Genomic DNA, 12,466 nt, shown 5'->3' on the forward strand with positions numbered 1-12,466 from the left:
TATTAACGCAGTGGTTGCTCAATTAATACAATGGTACAATTATTGCAGTATTAACACGGTGGTTGTTCAATCAACACAATGGTACAATTATTGCAGTATTAACAAAATTATTGCTGTATCATCACACAGCGACTACATTCCCAACAATTTTTGATACAAATTGTGTTTTTTCATCGATACTTATTATTAGATTTGTTTACTATATATTAGAACATTGTGTACTATTGTTAATAACGAATTAGCATTATTTCTTTTCCAATCAATTAAGTGACGCTGAATTTTTGTGTCGTAATGGTAACATGATCCACCAAAAATATTAAATACGTGGTTTATGTCGACATTTTGATATTGTTATATATACAAAAATGTCGACAGTAAATAATTCATCCGTAATGTGGTGAAACTTCGTACCAAGCGATATCAATAATTCAGCTCAGTGTAAACCGTGCTTTGTCTTTGCCCTTTGACCCTGGAGTTGTTAATAAAAGTGCATTTGTTTTCTTTTTATTTACAATGTTTGTTCTCTACCGAAAATATCATAAATATAATCCTTAGAATATGTCCCGCCTTCTTTCTTTAGGTTTAGCTTTGTGACACATGGTGTTTTTTCTCTTGTCTCTTGATATATTTTCGAACTTTGTTTAAAATGGTCAATCTTAATTAGCTTTTTAAAAAATCTAAATAAACTATTCAGATAGATCTGTGGGCGTTTTACTTTTCACCACATAAAATCAAGAAAATGGTTTCATTAACTTTGTAAGTTTGCAAAGGAACGCTGTCATGTTGATTATCTGACATATTAATCAAATACATCCTGCATTTTATGAACACATATAGTGCTCATGTAGCAGCAAATATTTAAGTTCATTTCTATTGAATTCCTTATACCAGTTTATACTAAATAATGCATTTCTGCTTGAAAATCAATTTTGACTTTGACTTTTAATTAATGAACTATTTAATCGTATAGGGTGGTCAAATAGATAAACATGTGAATATGAGTGCGAAAACTCATCTTGTTCCTAACTTTAATGTGTTTGTTGTTTTTTTCTGGTTCTGCTGGGCTGCAAAACTGAGAAGTGCATGAGAGATTTTTGTTATGGCCGACTTCAGTATAAAAAACAAAAATCAATTTCCAATCGGGACTAGTTGAAAAGCCACAGTCAGCACTGGATGTCCGATAGTCACTGTCTAGTTATGTCTACCTGAAATTGTATTGATTGTTAATGTAGAAACTGTGTTTACATTCTATTGGATAAATTACCCTTGCATTATAGATAATTTACGTTTCTTGTAGGTAAATCAATCTGTCAGTTTCAGTAGCTTCAGTTGGACGATTGACATCGGTCGTCTGCTTGACGACTAAAGTATCGTCTGGAAGCATTATGTCATTCCTGCTGTAAGTAAGATTAAAATTTTATTTAAGAAATAATCACTCAAATTATTTATGCTTGGAAGCATTTTATGTCTTACCGCTCTGGTGATATACAATATATGGAATAAAACAAAATGATTGGAAGGGAGTTTAAAAAAATACTTGTAGAAAGACTGAAATCAGTTTTAATTAGTTTTACAATACAGTAAGTTTTAAATTTGTGTTGCGAAATGTCACTTAGTTTAGTTGCTATGGTAAAAATGAAAAATCTGTGGGTGTAATATACAGAAACAGAAGGAAGACTCGTAAAATTATGTAGTGGAAAAATACCCCAAAAAAAGACATTACATGTATTTCTTATAGTAGAATAACTGTTTCCTTATTACATTAAACCAGCTAATCATCTAGTAAATTTCCTCCTTACGTTTCACATTTTCACATAAAATATGACTACACTAATTTTTAAATAACAAATAACTCTACTTGCAAACTATAGAATTTAATTCGAGTGATGTAATAAAATAAAACACAAATATGAAATATTCTAAGTCCATAATGGTTATTTTAATAAAGTAAACGGACCTGCATTATAATACAAAAATCCCAATCATATGTAAATATATTGCAAATTTCGTATGCTGTACCCGGGTTTCAAGGAAACTTTCTGTTATCAGCATGAGGAGCATATAATGCTCTGTAGATTCAAAACCTAATTGTATACACGATGTTCTCAAAACTAGAAAACTAAATAGGAAGCCAAACCAGAGCATGTATCAAAGATAATTATGTGTCTCGGAGATGTTTGATGGATTATTTTTAATGTTATTTCATTGGCTTGAAATATGGTCTTCTTTATCTTAATCTTAGTAAATACAAATTCGTCATGTGAAATCACCTCTTTTGTTGACAATGCAAAGTTACATAATAACAACAGCATTATTCATGGTATCTCCGGGATTATGTGAAAAGGTTTTAACGTCGATCACTCTGAACCAAAAATGGATGGCTGTCGCGAAGTGCTATGCATGTAATATTAAGCTTTATATACAACAGATAATGGTAGAGATGAGATCAGTTCTAACCGCTCACAAAACTGTCCAAGAACTGGCAGAAGAATAATTCTACTACAGATTGAGAAGAGTTCTAACACTTCTAGCAGTAGAGCCGTCTCTATAAGTAGACTTGTTCTCGGAGAACCGGCTCTGCTAGAACTATCATAAGAACTGGCTCTAGAACTGTTCTATGACAATTTTAGAACTGTCCTAGAGCCGGCCCTTCTGACAGTTCCCCTGAGAGGTTAGAACTGTCCTAGAGCTGGCTCTTCTGACAGTTACCCTGAGAGGTTAGAACTGTCCTAGAGCCGGCTATTCTGACAATTACCCTGACAGGTTAGAACTGTCCTAGAGCCGGCTCTTCTGACAGTTCCCCTGAGAGGTTAGAACTGTCCTAGAGTCGGCTCTTCTGACAGTTCCCCTGAGAGGTTAGAACTGTCCTAGAGCCGGCTCTTCTGACAGTTCCCCTGAGAGGTTAGAACTGTCCTAGAGTCGGCTCTTCTGACAGTTCCCCCGTAAGATTAGAACTGTCCTAGAGCCGGCACTTCTGACAGTTCCCCCGTAAGGTTAGAACTGTCCTAGAGCCGGCACTTCTGATAGTTCCCCCGTAAGGTTAGAACTGTCCTAGAGCCGACTCTTCTGACAGTTCCCCGGTAAGGTTAGAATTGTCCTAGAGCCGGCCCTTCTGACAGTTTCCCCGTAAGGTTAGAACTGTCCTAGAGCCGGCTCTCCTGCCAGTTCCCCCGTAAGGTTAGAACTGATCTTATCTGTAGTCTAACGAATGTGAACTAAAATCCGCGGCGCAAGCGTGTTAAAATGACCGTATTCGTTGTAGAATGACTACTGTACTGTCAGTATTTCATGATGTAAGATCTTTATGTAAGATTGATTATTTGAACACCAGTAAGGGTAGCTATTTTAAGAAGTTTCAATGAGTACTGGAAAGGTAAACAATTGAACCTTTTCTACCTTTGCCACGATTGATATGAAATCAAATCATGATCGATCGAGACCTCAGAGGTTTGCATTTTAAAAAAGCCCAAAGTCCTTACACTGTATTTATTTCCATGTGAATTATAAAATGCCTTTTTGTCAAGGGTTATTTAATTACTGTTTAAAATATATCGAGTTATTCCTTTTGAATAAATCTTTTTAGTAGTTGGATGTAGGTTCTTTAATGTTACAGTTAGAATATTATGTAGACGAGAACGATGGATTCATCTTTTTTTTTACATATTCAGCATGCTTCATGGTTAAGCGAAACCCCCCAAAAAGAGCGTGAATACAATTTTATTTGTGTCATATTCAGATACAACTGAAGATTGTCATATGAAAGAAAAAAAAATCTGTATTGAAAACATGCTTGATCTGGTTTTTTTATTTCTTGTTGGAATAACCAAATGCGTGGGTTTACCGTTTTGTTATGACTGACATATTTTGTTCTAACCCGGTTTTCTAACAATAAAATGAAATTTCCAAATCGCCAAAATATGTTTCCTAATGTATTGAAGCTCCTTTTATACAAATTACATCCACAAAGATAACAGTTGTGAACGAGTAAAGATGTTATATATAAAGTAAGTGTCGTTAGTAAACGGTAGTGTAGATACTTGACATAATAATGTCAATTCAAAAATTATTGCGAGTTTGTTTTTTTTTTTATATTATCGCAAAAAACGCGACTGACTAAATATCGGAATAAATAAAACTCGAAACAATGAATTTTCTGCATATTTGCAGCTGATGTGAGATTTTTGTCATATTCACAAAATTTCTATTTTCGACTAAAGCATTATCATCCCAATACGTAATACAGGCGATAATTACTGAATTTAGAGTATTGGAATGGAGAGCATCATGAAGTTATTACAAAAGAAAACAAAAATATCTTCAACTTGTTTTGATACAAATTAAGTTCTACCTGTTGTTTTAAGATTTGTGTGTTTAAGTACCAGTCTACATACAATTCACTCCGAACGGTAACGTGATTCATGGTGAAGATAAACCCACTAAACAAATGATGTTTTCCAGTCTTTATATGGTATATACATGTAGTTTCACAAAAAGTTATAGTTTCTGCACTCAGATCTGCGCTTTTTTTTTAGAAAATCATACATTCATCTCCCACTAAAATCAACCAAATGAAACTAAATCAAGAACGATAACTCTTCCAAAGTGCAAATTTCATGTACAATCTCAAAAGAGCAGCAACTAAATGAAAAACTAAGACTGGTTATGTGATCTGTAACTGTTTCTGAACAAGAAATAAAACTGAAATTGATGGGTTTTTGACATGCATGAATCACATTCTGTCTGATTTTTAGAAATACTGCTACTTTATAAAATACAATGGCAATAAATGAAGTTAAAGCACGATTTACCACCGTGTGTACTTCAAAACAGGGTTTTGGTGTTTTATGACTGCAGTAGATTCCGTATGTACATAAAATCACGAAAAACTTCCTCGGTGTGTATTGTTCCTTGTCATTACATTTCGAAGAACTGGTGTTGAGGTAAATTTATCTAAATGTATAATTTTTAAATCGGTATTCGGTATTCATGCAAAATATACCTGATTTAGTTCGTTACATGCTGAATGTTTCACGTTCATATTAATCTGACGATGTTTACAAAAGAAATATATTTTCAAATAATCAAGTCAAGAAGCGTCTTGTAAAAATATACCTGAATGCAAAACCATACTTACACGTGAATGAAGCATTTGTCATTGTATTTTACTTCATATATTTATTTCTGTAGATATACTTACTCATTCAATAAATGATCACCGATGCAAGGGGTATCAAATTTATTTTATATAATTGGTATTTTCGTATAATTTATATTACATAAACTTATTTTTTTGGTTTGAATTGGTTACACGAAGTGATGTGAATCGATCCATGCAAAAACAACATTTTCAACACAAGTGCTCTTTACAATTGTATTTCATAATATCATATGTTCCGCAGATAAAATATCATTAAATTTGTATTTATATTCAACACGACCCTCGTGCGAACGCAATATTTCCTTCATTCTTAGTGGTGAAAGAAAGACAGCATGCCAACCTAAGCATGAACCTTTTCTGTTTTTGCTTTTCTAATGATTAAGTACTCAAATAACATTAATTCTTCCGTCTAGATGTTAACAGTGGTCCCATAACGAAGTAGGGTGGGAGTAGTGTTTCTTGTTCTTTTAAGCAATTCTTCAGTTTCTGCTACACTTTTGTCTGCCTGTATCCCTAGGAAACAAGTGAAGCTCGTCACAGTAAAGGGGTAGAGGCAATTAAGCTATGAATGTTGCCTAAAAATATCATCTTCGTTGTAATAACATAAAAGTTGTTCATAACATTGGAAAAAATATAAATATAAGGAAAAATAATATTTTGTGGGATCAGTTCATTATAATAACGTCATAATGGTGCCACAATTTTACATCATTTAACCAAAACAACCGGTCGGACATGTACATCTAGAAACTATGTCCACATCCAGGAAACAACTTAATGTTTTCACATATGATAAATTATGTAGTAATGAGTGTATTGACTAAATATGAAGTTGTTTCTTGGGTGTGGACATAGTTTTAAAATGTTTTTTTCTTTTAATTTGAAAAGAAAATTGAGATACTAAGGGCTTTCAATCAGAAAATAGAAAGGCCTCCGTCCCAATACTGCCATCGGTCTTAAAAAAATGTAGAAATTTCTAATAAAATCAATTGAGCCATTAAACAGATGTTTGCTGCTCATGAGGCAATATCCAAAACAACTGATATATAATTTCGTTATTATGATATATATTTTACAATATTGTGCCATATATGAAGCATCACGTATGATATAACTGACAAAAGCAAGCATCAAATATCAATACTTTATACTATTTTGAATAAGAAAGCGAAAAATGAAGACTGGTGCTTGGTACATAGAAGTTTTGACTTAAAGTTGCAAACATTATTAAAACAACATATTGGAAAGCTAAAAATCAAGATTTAAAACTAGATCAAAAAGTAAAAAAATCCAACATCTAAGCAACACAGTGTAAGACGATACAGTTAATGATCATGTTCCGATCATCAAAGAAATTGCTTGTTTTGATCAGGAACATTGCATGGATTTAACATCTATAATTGGTCTTGCACCATCGTTATTTTAACGTGAATTCATCATACATATAAGCTTATCTCAGAGCTCATTTTTTGTGAAATTTAAGGTAGAGGTAATGCCTATTATGTCTTATATAATGTAACCATCCTCTACGTTATTCCTTGGGTCGTGTATACGGTTTTACCTGCTAATATATGTTTCTTTCTTCATTTTAAAAGCCAAAATAATGCTGCTAAGTGAGTCGACGAATGAGTCTCGCTCGGCATCACCGTTTAAAAAAGTCTAAATCAATCATCTTGATGAACAGACGGAATAAGCGACATCATACAACCATTTCGTTTGGATACATACAATTTTGGTTCTTTGTGTCTTGTTTCAATTCTGTCCAGTATCGGGGATATCAGTTCCTTTTTCTGTTGGTAGGAAAACACGGTAAACAGATGAAAAGACACAGGACGATTAAGTCTCAAACTTTTTAGGTCAAAAAAGTTGCAGGGCAGAAAATCCCAATATTCGATTTTACTTCACAGGATAATTAAAAAAATGTCAAGAAATGTCATAAATTATCATAAGTAGTTCAGCTGAATAAAACAAAAACTATAAATTTAATTGGATTTAAGGGGAAAGGTTACAAAAAATATTTTTAAAATGCCCCAGTAGCATTATTTGTTGGGGCAGACTAAAAGAATGAATGAGTTTATAACTGTCTTGTTCGTTGGAAGATAAAGCTTTTAATAAAGCAAATGCAGTAAAAAATATTAAATAAATGAATATTTTGGGTATTGGATTGTAATTTTCCAGAGTAACATGGTGAGCCTTCATTCTCAATGTATACAAAACGTTTTTTTACCACTTTGCAAACCTATCAACGCCTTTGCATTGACAAATGTTTTTGACAAATTATCGTAAATATATGTCAACGGCTAGAAAAAAACTTGCATTGCCTATTCACGAAATACACCTCGCATTTTTGTTTTAAAATATTATCTTATAATTACGGGAACGGAATAGTGACGTATTTGCAAGACGACTTTACCCGAATGAAATGCCAATTGATACTTTTTTGTCCAATGGCGCTCTGTAGACCTAATGATGCAATCATGGGCTACCCCCCCCACCCCACCCCACCCTTTTGGTATAATCGGTGGCCTTCTGTATTTAGACAATAGAAATTAAAGATTTACAACTACTAATGAAGGTGGTGCAAATATTTGTATTAATAAGTGCATGCATAAAAAATATAGATATGAAAAACTAATACCATAGAGTAAATTGGTGCATTTAAAGAACGGATGTTACGTGGTTGCAATTCATGCTAATGTTCCTAATGTTTACTGAAGGTTTAGTATAAATTTTACTTTGGAGAATATAAAATATAAAATAGAATATGGATATAGAATAATATAGAAAATAGTGAGAAATTGCATAGTTTTAAATTATTCAAATAAGAATTTCTATTATGAAAATTAATGTTTAGCAATAAGAATGCTTTTGTGAAACATGGCTATTTGTTGATTGATATGATGAACCTTCGTGTTTTTTTATATTAATTTAATGAAAGTCCCTTCGTGCTGTAACACACAGCAAACATGTATTGATAAGAAAAGTCACGTAACTTTCCATACAGCATTGACAAGAGGTTTTGAACAAACACAATTGTTCGAACTGAGAGATTTACTGCTTTGTACTCTTCCACAGTTGTTTTATTACTACGATATACATCGGTTTCTTGATAAAACCATAAAGAACTTCCATAAAGAAAAACAAAGCTTTCCTTACAAGGAGGGGATTCTAAGTATAGGTAAGATTTTCTGCATCACAGTAACTGGTTTGAATTTTAATCTTATTTTTGTTTGTAAAATGTTGACTTTCTAAAATAATACATGATTAACTTCCTGAGATGATGCATGTAAGTGTGTGTATTCTTGACTTCAAGTAGATAAACATTGTTCTTGTCTTGATTATTTTACAAATGACACTTTTCAGTTTCTATTCAGTTTTTGAATTTTTATCAAATGATGAAATACAGTAGCCGCTATTATGTGTCTATTTTGAATAATTGTCTGTTCACTTAATGGTATTTTACATTTCCGGAAATTCGTACCTGTTCTGATTTATGGATAAAAATGAATTCAACTTTTGTGTCCTGTCCCGCAAAACTCCGGATCGTTGGTCTCTTCCATGCCGGAACGTCTTTTGCCATTCCAGAATTAGTGAAAGAACGTCAACGGTAAAGAACTGGGTGTTTTCATGACTGTGGCAGACGAGTAATTGTTGTTGTTTCATATTATTGTTTTTGTTCATAGAAGTTAAAATATATGGTTAATCTTTGTGTTTAATTGCATTCAGTTAAGTTTTCCCAAAAATTATAAGGATACAAAGCCCCATATCCGTCGGTCAACATTATCAGTAGGCTGATCCCAAAATCTGAAAAAAAAAAAAAAACAAATGGATAAAAACAAAAAAGTCTTATTTTACGAACTTATGAGGACGAAAATCTCCTATCCGACTAGACATAGAATCTATATGTTGTATTAAAACTCTGTAAGATACACGTTGTACATGGGTGGTATCATAAAATCTGAAAGTCTGGAGGTAAACATTTAACACCCAACTTCGATCTAATCGTCAATTGTACGTCATAAGCTTTAGATATATTGTCGGAACTACAGGTTATCTCAAGACATGAAGTCGCATGCATATATATGTATATACTGTACTATATATCACAGTTCAAATGTCATCCTAATTCTGCAAAATGCAAGACTCCTTATTTGAGAATCGTGAGGGTAGTCCCTATCACCGAAAAGAGTCATTTTCTTTTGAAATTATACTCTAGATATTTGAGTAATAGAGGACAAAGTCCTCATAATGGTAGTCAATGCAAATTAAACTTTGACCTTAGAAGCACCGAGAGCCTGATTTCAGTCTGATAAGAAGTTAACTTTTAATACCTAGTGTAATATAAAACAAGAATCTTTTTAGTTTCGTATCTTTAACAACACTAAATGTATATAGCTCGCTTCGAATACTTTTGTCTAATTATGAAGGAAATTAATCGAAGTTAATGTAATACTGAAAAAGGTATTATCATTAAAAATATATATATATATCAATATATTCAACTTCGTTCTTTTACAGGCTTCTGTCACATATTATCAAAATATGTGTATCCGTTATTTTTATATTGCTGAATCGGTCCTAAAAAGGCAATTTTAAGTCGCGAACTGCAGACCTTTGGTGTCATGCAGAAGACCCATTTGTCTGGCTTTACAGAAGCTACACGTGTTTGAAATCTAGCTAACTATGACTATCTATAAGGAGAGAACAATGCAGGCTGACCTTTTTACAGTACTTTGCATATTATGTTCAGTGCACAATATCGACTGAGGTTTAATGAATAAACGATTATAAAAGTGCACAAAGGCTTATAGATCACTGTGTCCTATTCATGATGTTTCAGCAAGATCTGTACCTACATAATGAAATAATCGATGTCATTAACACGAACTGAATTTCGTAGTTTTCTGAGAGCTTTACACTAAAATTGCTAGCTTATGAAATAAGAAATCAATTTTCATTTCCATTCAAGATTTTAATGACAAAGAAAAACAATTGTTCCTTTCAATTCATCGTAACTTTAATGTCAAAATTCACAGATTAAACACTTATAAAGTTTTCCTGATTGGGGATAAGACTAACTGTTTACCTGTTCAATTTGGTTCAATGACTCGAGAAAAATAAGCCCTATTTATTAACCCTGACTATTTTAAAGTAACAAATCAATATAATGAAAATGTCTATCGTTTAAATAGATCTACCAATTAAGGGGGGTTTAAAAAATCTAACATGACCATTCATGTGCGATATACTTGAGTGGTCGACCTAACACGGTCTCTGTTTACTTCCAGTGAAATGGAATCGGAAGAAATAGACCATCAAATTTTTTGACAGTGACAGAAGAACTGGGATATGGCTAGCTTCAAAGCAGGGACTAAAAAACTCAAAATGGCGGTGAGTGTTTTTCTTTTTAAAATGCAAATGGTATTTTTTATACAATTTTGACATCACCTTTCGTTAAAAAAAAAAGTGTTATTGGAAAAGATTTATTTCTTGTGTATACAATATTTTGGTTCATTGGAGTTCATTTAAACATATGAAATTGACATTTTGGCACCATACCAAAGGAAACGCTGTTTAACAAGCGGATACATCAGCTGGATTTATTCCAAACAGAACCACATGAAAGTAGGGATTTATTTACAAACAATAAATTTTTGAACCATATATTTCGATACTTGTCTACTAAGTTCTAATTCTGTCTAAAGTAAATACAAGGCAACATTCATTGTGCAACTAGAAATGTCAAAGAATGTTTTCTTTCTTGATCTGGATAATTTCATATTGTTTTAAAGTTCTGACGGGATAAGCGTACAGTACCGTGCCAAAAGTCAGTTCCAGTTTTAAAATTCCCCGTAGAATCTATATAAAATTACATTTTTTCCAAAAATAAATTGTTAAGTTGTCATAGCATCAGGATATAATACAAAAAAAATGTAAGTAATTTGGAGTTGAAGATTTAATAAGATAATTTTGAAATAACAATTAATTAAATTAAATAGAAAAATATACTTGCTTTTACAGGTAGATTGTGACTCAATAACTTGTCTTTTTATTTAATCAGTGATATCTGGGAACTGAGAATTTGGCAATACAAACTTAAAACCCTAATAATGTTTTATTCTCTATATATTTATATTTCACAATATGATAATTTCTTTAAAATCGCTTCTTAAATGGCTATTGTGTTTTGAAAACAATTAATTCTATAAATAGGTTATATGGTTGGGGGGGGGAGGCATTGAAAATGAGACTCACTTTTGTCATGATGCTGTACAAAAATTAGTGATATGTTAGTATCACTTTCAATTTCGCTAAAGTCTTTAGAGCTTTCATTTGAAACAGAATGAAATCGGTCAAAATTACTTTGATGCTTACATGATATTGATGTAAAATGCTGAATACAAACGTTCCGATGATTTGTAAGAGTTGTGTCCCTTACCTTAGGTCTACCTCCTAAAAAAAAATAACAAAATTACACGTACATTGTTTGTAACTCTTACTGAAAGTTACGCTTCTTTTGCTATATTATATAAAGTTACAAAATCATGCACATGTCCTTTAAATGAAATGTTATGTAAAATATCAAAATCATGACAATAATTTAAAAGTATAGAGTCAGAGACTATTTTAAGAAATGTTCAAATTCAATGAAAAAAAAATTGTATCTAAAACATCAATTTGGCGAAAGGACATTTTTATTTTTTTCAGATGTGCTGATTGACATTGTTTCTCGAGTTTTTGAAGTCATCATGTAAATTCAAATATTATTTTAATGCCTTCGTGATTGCTAAAAAAGCAACTTACTTAAAATCGCGATAATTAGAATTATGGAAATTATGAAATATGATGAATTGGACTCTACTTAGATTCATAAACTTTATCTAGTATTTGCTCATGTGAAGTATTTTTAGACACGTGTTTATGTCAAAATGCAAGGGCCAAAACAACCTGAAACGCCTATGAGAAAAATAAATGGGGGAAGTAATTCCGGTCCATTATCATAGATCTGTCTACAAATATTGACTGATAGAAGAAATAATTGTAATTGTACACATTGTATTGCTCCCACATGACTCATTTCATTTAATATTAATAATTTTGATGACGAAGCAACAATACGTCAATAAGAATCATATTTCTCTAAATATCAATTATTGATTTATTATTTAGTTTCAATAAGTTGCACGGTTATTTTGCATCATAAATCACCAGATTTAGTTTTCGTATTACTCGGTAAACCTACCTGAAAAAAAATCGAAACCGACGACGATGACGATTAAGATTCAGTTTTTTATATGTAATTCAAAT

General features: G+C 32.1%; 1 protein-coding gene across 4 annotated transcripts in view; it reads left to right on the forward strand.

The window, feature by feature from the left end:
• Positions 1 to 1,308: 1,308 nt before the first annotated feature.
• Positions 1,309 to 12,466, forward strand: part of LOC148620252 (uncharacterized) — a 32,020-nt gene continuing 20,862 nt past the window's right edge. Inside the window, exons 1-2 of one of the 4 annotated variants that reach the window (XM_088580973.1) lie at positions 1,309 to 1,399; positions 10,447 to 10,549. In XM_088580973.1, the coding sequence (XP_088437099.1) occupies positions 10,508 to 10,549 (42 nt within the window). In that variant the 5' untranslated portion in view covers positions 1,309 to 1,399; positions 10,447 to 10,507. Of the gene's footprint in view, positions 1,400 to 3,921; positions 4,005 to 4,922; positions 4,941 to 8,292; positions 8,337 to 10,446; positions 10,550 to 12,466 lie in introns of those variants that run through there. The other 3 variants (XM_088580970.1, XM_088580974.1, XM_088580971.1) reach the window with 3 other exon arrangements.

This window comes from Perna viridis, chromosome 4 (assembly GCF_037379345.1).
Source record: "Perna viridis isolate PV_CMFRI_1.1 ecotype Kerala chromosome 4, ASM3737934v1, whole genome shotgun sequence".
In the NCBI taxonomy this organism is placed as follows: domain Eukaryota; kingdom Metazoa; phylum Mollusca; class Bivalvia; order Mytilida; family Mytilidae; genus Perna; species Perna viridis.